At 49.9% G+C, this 11158-nt stretch overlaps 1 protein-coding gene across 5 annotated transcripts in view; it reads left to right on the top strand.

Moving 5' to 3' along the window:
* Znf346 (zinc finger protein 346) overlaps positions 1-9382 on the top strand; it is a 22100-nt gene extending 12718 nt beyond the window's left edge. For 3 of the 5 annotated variants that reach the window (XM_055595845.1, XM_055595843.1, XM_055595846.1), the window contains 3 exons: positions 1317-1502; positions 4978-5071; positions 6768-9382. In XM_055595845.1, coding sequence (XP_055451820.1) covers positions 1317-1502; positions 4978-5071; positions 6768-6855 — 368 coding nt within the window. In that variant the 3' untranslated portion in view covers positions 6856-9382. Of the gene's footprint in view, positions 1-1268; positions 1503-4977; positions 5072-6767 lie in introns of all 5 variants that reach the window. The other 2 variants (XM_055595842.1, XM_055595841.1) reach the window with 1 other exon arrangement.
* The last annotated feature ends 1776 nt before the right edge of the window (positions 9383-11158 follow it).

Raw genomic sequence — 11158 nt, 5'->3', positions numbered from 1 at the left:
GTGTGCGTGTGTGCGTGTGTGCGTGTGTGCGTGTGTGCGTGTGTGCGCGTGTGCGCGTGTGCGCGCGTACCTGCCTGCAAGAAGCCAGAGCACTTGGATGCCCCTGAACCTGGAGTTAAAGGCATTTGTGAGCCACCTGACCAGAATGCTGGGAACTGAACTCAGATCCTCTGGAAGAACAGGAGCCATTCTTAACTGCTGAACCCACTCTTCAGCCCCTGACTGACTGAATTCTTTGAGCAGAGGCAGGAGTGTTTTCTGAAGGTGAAATCTTCAGTCGTAGCCTTCAGCTCTACTTGCTGCACTCTTGAGCCTGGCGTAGAATGATAGCTTCAGGCTCACACAGTGCAGGGTTCTCTCTAACTTGGTGATGTAAGCAAATCATTTCTACTGTCTAAGCATCGCTCTTCTGTAATGTAGCAAAATTATTCCTATTTCATTGAAGTGCTTTTGAGAACCTAAAGGGAAAACGTATATACAAAATGTGTAGGTTTTCCTGCCATCTTCCTCTCCCTCACATTGCCTTGACTCGAGTGTAGTTAACAGGCATCTCTGCCAAGTGTGGTGGCACAAATTTTAATCCCAGCCTGGTTTATATTTTGAATTTTAGGCCAGCCAGAGAGCTACATAGTGAAACCCTTTCTCAAAAAAACAAAAACAAAGTGGCACACTCCTTTAATCCCAGCATTCAGGGAGGCAGAGGCAGGAGGATCTTTGTGAGTTTGAGTTCAGCCTGGTCTACAAAGTGAGTCCAGGCTACACAGAGAAACCCTGTTCCGAAAACCAAAACAAGAAACAAACAACAAATCAATAAACAATAGAGGGCCTTCCTGATCTGCTTGCCCGGCTCTGTATGGGCTCAACTTGAATGTCTTCTTCAGCTCTGTAACTGAGGTATTTTGAAGGTAGAAATGAAATATATATGTTTCTTATTCTACTCAGGTTGAAATTTCAAGGAATTCTGAAGTCTAGAGAGACTGCACCTGGTCTGTTAGAATTTGGTGACTGGATAGCACAAGTTCAGAACCTCTTCAGGGTGAAGATATTAGGGCTCGTGGGCTGAAAGGTGGTGAACAGATCAGCTGTTCATCATATGCGCTCGGGTCTTGCCACCTCTCCCTAGAGAAAGCGTCCACGGTGTGACTCTTAGGGCCACATCTCGAAGTGTGGTGGCTGCCGCCACCTCTTTCACTTCAGATACACTCAGAAGCCCGTGGGTGCCTTCTGGGCTGTTCCTTCATTGTCTCTGTTTGACTCTCTCACCACAGCTTTGTCGAAACACCTTACAAACCCTTTCCTTGTGGCCTCCACCTTAGCCTTGCACCAGAGTAGAGAGATGCTAGACCCAGACAAGTTCTGCAGCCTCTGCCATTCAACGTTCAATGACCCTGCCATGGCGCGACAGCACTACATGGGCAAGAGACACAGGAAGCAGGAGACGAAGCTCAAGCTCATGGCGCACTACGGGCGGCTGGCGGACCCTGCTGTCTCTGACTCGCCAGGTGAGAGGGCCCAGCTCCCGTGAAGCACTGGACCAGGGACTGAGCCCTGGAACTTGCTGCACTGCCCGAGTATGTGCAGCTTCGTGCAGCTTCCAAAGCAGGGTTTGCAAGCACTGACGGCAGGCAAGCAAGCCAGGCTTGGCAGTGTACACTGGAACCCAATGCTTGGGAGGCTGAAGCAGGAGGACCACCACAAGGTCAGGGACAGTCTGCAATACATAGTGGGTGCCTGTCCTGAGAGGATGCGGGCAACAAGCAGGAAATTTCGTGGTCAGCTGGAGAGTGTATGCCACCCCAAGCCTGTACTGGTATTGCTGCCTTTCAGTTTTCAGAGTGCTTTGGAAGCCAGTGTGGAGCACCTTTAATCTCGGCGCTCAGGAGACAGAGACAGGTAGAGTTCTGTGAGTGTGAGCTAGCCTTGTCTACATAACAAGCTCCAGGACAGCCAAGACTACTTAGACCCTGTCTCAAACAAACAAACAAATACTATGGCAAACCAAATTTGTGTAGGAGTTTCCTGAGGTTTTACTATCATTATTATTAGCTTGGTTTCAGGGCATGAGGTACAGGGCCTTGTGCACGCTAAACACTCTACCACTGAGCTACATTCTCCACTCAGATTCTCCTTGGTTTTAAATGTATGACTCAATTTTAGAAAGTTTAAACTCTGAATAAAATTCTATAAGTCAGATTTGGGTCAAAAGCTACTAGTTTGTAATCTCTGATTTGAAGGGGTGTTTGTTTGTTTGTTTGTTTGTTTGACTGACCAGGCCAACCTGGTCTCCAGATCGAGTTCCAGGCCACCTCGGAATGCACAGAGGAAAAAGACATTAATTACGTGTGTAAGTGTGTCTGTGGGCAGGTCTCCAAAAATGCAAGAAGAAGGTGTGTGTTAGCCCCAGCTGGAGTTCTAGGTATTTGAGCCACCTGACATGGACGCTGGGAACTGAACTCGGTCTCTGGAAGAACAGCAAGTGCTCTTAAATGCCTAGCCATCTCCCCAGCCCTAACCTCCGATTCAGACTCCCTAGGTAACATCCACGTTGCTAGATTGAAGGCCTCAGCAACCTTTACCTAACTCTCAGAATCCTTAGGGTATCTCTTTCCTCAGCATTTGAGACCTTCATGTATCCCTGGGTATCATGGTGAAGGAGGAGGCAATTCTAGCATCCTTAACCTCAAAATGTCACCTGGCATCGAGGAAGTGGGCATTCACAATTAGGGTCCCTTCTTAGTAATCTATAGTGTGTTTAGGGCTGGAAATGTCACTCAGGTGCACACAAAGTCCTAGCCCCTCTCACCTGCACCTCATAAACACTGCACAGCAGTGCTCACCCGTAATCTGAACACTTGGGAGTTGGAAGCTGGAAGATCAGGAGTATTACACATATATAAGCAATTAAATATAGATAAATTGAAAGAAAGAGAATTGCTATTATGAATATAACCTGCCACCTTCAGCTCGGATAAGGGCTGTTTTCTTTTGTTTGGTTTAGGTTTGGGGCTTTAGGGTTTGCTTTTTAGTTTTGTTTTCTGAGACAGTTCCATGTAGCTCGTGCTGACCTCAAATTTGTTCTGTGTCCAGGGATAGCAAACCCCCGACTGTCCAGTGTCAGCTCTCAACTGCTGGCTTTACAGGGCAGTGCCAACAGGCTTAGCATAAGCTTAGTCTCAGCAGCACCTTGAGCTGCATATGAGCACTGGCTCCCTTCTCCCAGCACAGAGCATCTTCTGAGACTGAACGGACACTGTCTCGTTCCCTTCGCCTCCCACAGGAAGCATTCTTCGCCAGGAGGCACTCCAGGAGGGCCCAGCACACTGCCCACCAGAGTTCCCTACCAGTATGTGCGCGTATGTGTGCACACACAGTGACTTCACATTTAAGTAGTCTCCCGGCTGCGTGGGCCAGCGGAGCATCCCCACAGCTGGGTAGACTGACCTTCTGCCTGTGACCCCTGGAAGAAAGGCTCCAGCCTCCAGGCAAGAGCATTTCCCTGCTGAGGCATCTTGCTTCCCCTCAATGTCATTAAATGAATATTCTGTAATGTTGAATGGGAAGGTGGCTGTTTTTCTCTAGTGCTCTACCCTGAATGTATACCCCGCCCTTCCTTCCTTCTTAACATTAACTTTAAATATATTGTAACTCACCTGGACTATTTTGGTCAACTTGACACAGGAAAAATGTAAATGTGTTATCGTGTGCTAAGGTAATTAGTTATGAGAGATCTATAAGAAGTCTAACCTCAGTCAGTATTAGCCTGCTAGTAGGTGAGGAGAGACAATGTGCCTCAGTCTAGTTCTGCTCTGTCCCGTCAGAGAGGTCTGTTTGCTGTGATCAGCGAGAGTGCTGTCTCCCTTCTCTTAGCTGCCGGCCTGGTCTACAGAGTTGAGTTTCAGGCCATCCTTAACGATGCAGAGAAACCGTGTCTCAGAAAATAAACAAGTTTTTATATCGCCCTACAGAGATGGCTCAGCAGTTAGCACTACTTGCTGGTCGCACAGAAGGCCTGGACCCAGCACCTTTATCAGGTGGCTCACAACCACCTGTGACTCGGGTGCCAGAGGATATGACGCTTTCTCTCTGGCATCTTGGGCACCTGCACAAATGTTTACACACACGCAGACACATACACAGGAATTTTTTTTAAAAAATTTAATCCCAAGACACAGCTATTTTGTCCTAAGTATTCTGAGTATAAAGTAATGTAATTGGTTTATGATTGTGAGAAGCTAAGCGTTGGGAAGGAAAGGATTTAGCTGAGTCACATGAAGCAGCCAGGGTCTGATTGCTGCCTAAGTGCTAGAGCCATATGGCAAAAGGCCACCATGTCACTAGAGGAACCGTGGTTGTGAGCCAGGGTGTCTGAACCCCAGTGTAAAGAGACACTGGTTTTCATTACAGGTGTTCCCTTAATTACTGTTAACTGCAAGACCAAGGAGAATGGACTTTCCGAGAGACCTCTCAGTGAAAGGGGCCCCTGAATGAGGCTGCTTAGTAAAGGAAGCATTGAAGCAAAGGTCACCTTTGCTCCGTGGTTCTTTATTATCGTGGTGGCGTGGAAGGCAGGGCAGACATGGTGCGGGTACAGAAGTCCGAGGGTGACTGACTCTGCTCTGTCCTTCTACCTGTGAGGGTCTCAGGGCCTGAGCCCAGTCATCAAGCCTGGATACAGGCATCTTCACCCACTAAATGGCCTCAGCAGCTCTGTCATTCTTCCATTTTCTCAGCACCATCTAGAGTGGATTTTTGTTGGACTAGAAACTGGGATCCCTTGAATGGGAATGAACGTTGCAGCCCCAGGGTGCACTGTTTGCAGTCTTGCTTCCAGAGCACCCAGGCCTCTGGGATTTTAATCAGGGCCACCCAGTCTCACCCTTCCGTCTTCAGAAGGGCTTTGCATGTTCTGTGCAAAGCAGCATTCCTCTGATCCCTTCTTACTGACTAACCAACTCTCTTCCTTTTGATGTGTTTCAGCTGGGAAAGGCTATCCCTGCAAGACGTGTAAAATAGTGCTGAACTCCATCGAACAGTACCAGGCTCACGTCAGCGGCTTCAAACACAAGAACCAGTGAGTAACAGCTTTGAAGTTCATTAGTCTCCAGCAGGAGTCTATGGTTTCTGAGCCAGGCAGTTCCCTGCGTAAACGGAATGTAGGAGCTTTTCCTCAGTCAACAGAAGGTAGCTCCGTGGATGGGAAGTGTCCTGGCTCTATCCCTCAGCCCTCCTCTAGCGTTGGGACTGCCTGGGCTGGGACTTTCAGTAGAGGTGCAGAGATGGCCTCCTTGTGGTTTCCTGGCCTGTGGCAGCCTGAAGAGGGAAGCTTGATTTCCCCTCTGGTCTAGTTCATCACCTGACAGAAAGCTGTAGAGGGAGCTCCTGCATATGACTGCTGTATGAAGACCCGCCTAAGTTCTGAAGCTGGGTGAGTCCTGGACAGCCAAGGCTATCCAGAAAAAACAAACAAAAACCGCCCAAGTTCTGGCCAAAGCAGACCAAATGCTGCTCACATCATACATGCGACTAGAACACACAGCAAGTGACCTGCCAGGAAGAGATGTGGTGTGGCAGGACACACCTGGGGTCCCAGGCATGGCAGGAGGACCAGGAAGTCAGGATGGTCCTCACACACTGGAAGGTTGAGGCCAACCTGGACACATGCCGTCCTGTCACATGGGGGCTGTGACAGCCTCGCTCTCTGTTTCAGCACATGTCAGCAGCTTAGCCTCTGGTGGTTAGTAGACCATCTGTAGCCAGCCAGAACTTTGGAGCTATCAGACTTGAAATTAGTGTTGTCCACACACACTGACACACATACCACACCATAGTCCCAGTATTTGGGAAGCTAAAGAGGACTCAGACTTGGAAGCCTGCATGAGCCACCTAGGCCAAGCACTCAGGTATGTGGTAAACACCTGTGATCCTAGCAGTCAGGAGGTCGAGGCAGGAAGGTCAGGAATTCAAGGTCAACCTGTACGACCTGCAAATCTGTGTTAAAAACAAAAAAGTGAAGCTAGATGCAGTGGTGTGTGCTTGCGATCCCAGCATGGGGAAGGCAGAGACAGAATCCCTGGGATCCCCGGCCAGCCAGTGGAGCCGACTCAGCAAGTTCTAGAGCAGTGAGAAAAAGATATAAAGCACCTAAGGAATGACACCCAAGGCCATTCCTGACCCTCACACACAAAAGAAACTATGTTTGATGAAAAGTAAATGCAACTCAAGATCATATAAAACAAGCCAAAGTCTGGGAGACAAATACAAAAATCATGGGTTTTTTCTTCTTTGTGGATTTTAAATTTCACAGATATCTTTTTTTTTTTTCAATAATTTGTTTAATTTTATGTGCATTAGTGTAAAGGTGTGAGAGCCCTTGGAATCAGCATAACAGACAGTTGTGGGCTGCCATGCAGGTGCTGGAAATTGAACCCGGATCCTCTAGAAGAACAGTGAGCGAGCGCTCTTAACCACTGAGCAATCTCTCCAGCCCTAAGTTTCACAGATTCCTAAAACACTTTAAGCCAGTTGTTGGCGCTTTCTCTGGGTCGGCTTTGTGTGTAAAGCGTGGGTGCTGTTCCTCTTGGGCAGAAGTGACCTGAGGCTGCAGTGGCATAGTGCCCGAGCATTCAGCAGCCCTCAGTAAAAGGAGGCAGCCCTGCTCAGCGTCCCAGCATGCAGGAGCGCCGCAATGCCTTGAGAACAGCCTACTGAGCATCCTCTCAGAGCATGCCTCGCACTTACCCTGTGTCTTCGTTCTCCTCAAATTACAGGTCGCCCAAAACAGTGGTGACACCTGTGAGCCAGGTGCCAGTGCAAACCCAGCCCACTCCAAAGGACTCAAGCACAGTGGAAGACTAGAGTGTTTCTGCCTGGCCAGCCTTGTTGGCACAGCCACGAGCCAGTTCCTGGTGACTATGGTTAGCCCTGGCTCCCTCTTCCTCCTTTCTTCTGTCAGAAGAATGTGGAGGCCAGATTGGGCACAGCCAGCCTCAGCCTGGACCTGGATTGAGCTCTTCCCGCTCCTCCTCTTTAGTGTGGCCCCAAGGTCATGACCAGAGTCAGGCCCTGGGAAGACCTGAGGTGGTGGCTAGAGGTCAGCCTTCCCCGCCCCTCTGGGTGTGTGTGCTGGGAGCAAGTCCCTGCAGCTGAGGGAGGCACGGCCTCTGTGCTCTAGCAGCGCCTGTGCACTGGAACTTTCCTGAAGACTTTGCCAGAGCAGCACACGAGAGCCTGGAGTTAGTGTGTCAGTCTGTCTGCAGGTGGAGGCCCTGCCAACCGTGAAGTCTCCTGGGACACACAGTCCTCGAAGAGCCCTGCCATCCCTGCTGCCCGTCTCTCCATCCCGAGTGGTGCTGGGCATCTGCAGCAGACCCAGTGCCCGGGAAATCGTGGGAAGCACCCTAGGGGCCTCGGCTTTATCGGGGTGCTGTCACCCGGGCCCCCTGAGAAAGGCTCCTGCCTGCTGTGTGGCCCCTTGCTTCTGCGTCCTGCCAGCCTGCGGGAAGGTTACCTGAGGAGTTGTGTGCCCTTGTGCTCTGCTCTAGGCCGTCCCACCCAGGCTGCTGTGGTGCTATCCCTCCCCATCATCCTCAAGGAGACTGGGGATGCCAGGAGCCAGGGGCCACTGAGGAGGGCTGTAGAGCTGGTGCAGGCCCCACTGAGCATTCCCTGCTGCTGCTTTACGTCCTGGGAGTCCCCGGGGATGGATTTGTCACTGTGGAGCAAGCCTCCAGGCGTATCCCTGAGGCTCCTTCACTGTTAATGCCATTGGGTACCGTGTAGGGATGGGGGGTGTGAGTCACTCAACCATCCACACAGAGTTTTCCATGAGGTGGGCTGTAGCCTCAGCCCTGGGGTTGACAGCCGTGTTGATGCTGCTGTGATATCCCTGCACAGCCAGCCCCTGGTGCCCAAGCACCCAGCCCAGTCCATGCAGCCAGCCACCCTCTTTCACCTTTCCAGAGGTCTCCAGAGAATCTGTGCTTTGGAATCCGATTATTCTTGCCATGGTCGTGCTAGCTACTAAGTGGAGGACTGCAGCTAGGCCAGGAGGAAACCAGTGCCCGTGGACTGTCTCCAGGGTAACCAGTCCCTTCAAGTTCAGGGTGCACGTGGTGGCGTCCTTTTCCTGCTCTAAAGAGGAGAGCAGTTTCCTCGTGGGCCTCTGGTCCATGGGAGAGCCTTTTCTGTGACTCAGAAGTGACAGAAACTGGCCACAGGTAGCCAGGCCAAGCACCCTCAGCCCCGGTCCCTGCAGCACGCTGCCATGGGCCCCTAGCCAGATATGAGAAGCTCTTGACTCCTGGCTTTCCGCTTCCCAACTGTAGGCCACCTCAATGGTCTTCCTAGAATTCTGTGCAGCCCGGTAACAGAATTAGGAAAGATCACTGGGTAAAATAGTGAAGGGTAAGGTCACGAATGGGCTGCCTTGCTATGAGCCCTTGTCTCGACGTCTTTGTCTAGATTCGGGAGTCCCCAGCAGCTGCCTGGTCAGTGCCACTGGGGTGAAAACCCTAGAGTAGCTCACTCACGCCCTCGGGGAGCTCACACACCTGAAAATCAGGTGGAGATGTGTATGGCACGTGGGCGTTCCGAGATGCAAACACTAACAGCCTGGCGAAAGGAGAGAACATCAGGTCTCGAGGGGCAAGGGTAGCCATGAACTGCTGATCCGCCCGCTGCCTTCTGGGCTGGTAGGCATGTGCCGCCACATCTGCATTCATCCGTGTTGAGTCTCTGAGAAGTTTTGTTTGGTTGATTCGGTTTTTTGGGACAGGATTTCACTATGTAGTCCTGGCTGCCCTGGAACTCACTCTGTAGACCAGGCTAGCCTTGAACTCGGCGAGCCTCTGCCTACAGTGCTGGGATTAAAGGCATGCACCACCATACCTGGCTGAGTTCAGTTTTTAGTGCTATCTGGTGGTCCTTTATTTGAATCAGTCACAACCCAGCCTTTGTACTGTGAGCACTTGTGGTGTTTCTCCTTGAGGGTTATCCCGAATAAAGCTGCTGTAAAAGCTGTGGTGTTTGGTGCGCACACTGCTCCGCTCAGAAGTGGGCTGATTTTTTACCCAAAATGTTCCTTTCTGATGTTCCTTTCTTTAGTGTGTAAAGGCCCCAGTTCCACTTCTTATCTGTATTAAGTATTATCAGTCTTTAAAGTCAGTGGTTCTGATGGCAACCCGGAAGTTGTCCTAGGGGTCAGCATTCTAACAAAAGCCTAATGATACTTTTCAGCATTAAAGCGAACAAAGGACAACAAAAACTGTCTTTCTAGATAGCCCTGGCTGTTCTGGAACATACTGTGTACACAGGCTGGCCTCAAACTCAGACATCCTCCTGCCTCTCCTCCTGAGTACTCGGATTAAAGACATGCATTACCATACCCGCTTGCTTTGAGCGTTCTTTGTAAAACCATATGTGGAATTCGCTAGGGTAGATGGTGTTGGAGAGCAGTGCACAGCCCCCACACAGCAGGTGGACACTGACAGAGCTCCCTTGGTCTCTAGTGGCCCGGGAAGGAGGTCTAGAGAACTTCGGGGAGCTCAGGCTCTGGAACCAGCCAGTTGTCAGGTGCCTGCTCTGCTTTCACAGAGTCCTGTGCTCCTGGTTGGTTAGCTCCTACCCCCAAGTGGAACAGTGCCTACCTCAGAGTGTGCCTGTGCCAAGCCTGGTATAGACAAAGACCATACATACATCCTGCTTTAACACTCCAGGTCATTCCAAAAGTGGGCCAACTTTGCCATGCAGGAACCCGTGCTGGCCACTAGGTGGAAGGAACTCTTTATTGTGCAGGGTACACCAACCAAACCCAGGACCTTAGTGTTAATCTAATGCCAAGGAGAATAAGGCAGACCTCTCCTAAGTTGATATTTCACTTGACCCTCACGACAACTGGGAAGAGATCCAGTTTCACAGGAAAAACATGAGCCATGTCTCAGGCGACCTTATTTACACAGCCAGTCTTGAAAAGATCTGACCCCATGATCCCAATTGTTTTATTTTTTAATACTGTTTTCATGTATTACTATCATGATGGTTACCTGGGCACGTGTGTGCCCCTGGACGTGCGTGGAGGCAGAGGACCACTTGTAGGCTTTCTTTCCTTCTCCAGGAGATTCGGAGCTTGCACTTGGGTAGGGGGATTTTTAGCTCACTGAACCATCTACCTTCCAATTCTTTCATTAAATAAGCTCTGTACTCCCAAGTCTCCCTCATCCTTCCACCCTCACACTCCTCTTGAAGGGCTGCAGAATTATCCACAGTTACCTGATGTTTGACTGGCTTGGGATCCTTTCTTATTTTATCCTAGGTTATGATAGGGTCTCGTAGCCTGGGCTGCCTCCCAAGTGCTGGGAAATGAGCGCATGCCACCATATTGTTTATATTTTGCTTTGCTTTCTTTTCTTCCTTTGAGATAGGGTATCACTATGTAGCCCATGTTGGCTTCAACCTCACAGCAGTCCCCCTACCTCAGCCTCCAGGACTGAGTCACCACACAGGCTCCCTATGCTTTGCTTTTCCCCTCCTGGTGCATTTCTGTTTCTTACACCCTGTAGTCCAGGGTAAGTGTTTCCTGCTCTGTTCCAGGCTGTCAAACATAAATCTGAAGCCTTTAGTGAATGTGTAGGGAAATCTGCCTGATAATTAAACCAACACGAAGGAAAACAGCTAAGAAGTGGAAGAAGCAGATTTCTCGTGAGTACCCTGTTGAGCCATGCCCAAAGCTAATAGCCCCCAGAACTTTGTATTTCTGACTCTCCCTTGAATCTGTTTGCATCTAGTTTCTGTTACTTTTAATGAAGAGTTCTACCGAGGGGCTGGAGACGCACCTCAGAGAGAAACTCTGGCTTTGAGCCACTCAGTTTGGGCTAGGAGTTATGAGCAAGGTGAGTGTTGTTATTGTTTTGTTATTAAAGTTTGAAGTCCAGGCCTTGTCTGTGCTAGATGAATTAATAACCACTGAATTAATAACCCTAGCCCAAGAAGGTAGTCTTGGACTGTCAGCACTAAAGTCGGAGGTAGGTATAAGCAACCCTGACTCCACCCCAGAGCTATCAAACTGAGCCTATCTAATGCTCAGAATTGCAAATCAAAAGGTGGTTTAGGTCACTGCATTAGTTGAGGTTTCTTCTGCTGTGATAAAACACCAAAAGCAACC

Source organism: Psammomys obesus, unplaced genomic scaffold (genome assembly GCF_907164565.1).
Source record: "Psammomys obesus unplaced genomic scaffold, mPsaObe1.curated_primary_1811, whole genome shotgun sequence".
Classification (NCBI taxonomy): Eukaryota; Metazoa; Chordata; class Mammalia; order Rodentia; family Muridae; genus Psammomys; species Psammomys obesus.
The sequence above is the reverse complement of the archived record's forward strand: the minus strand, read 5'-3'. Positions and strand labels throughout refer to the sequence as shown.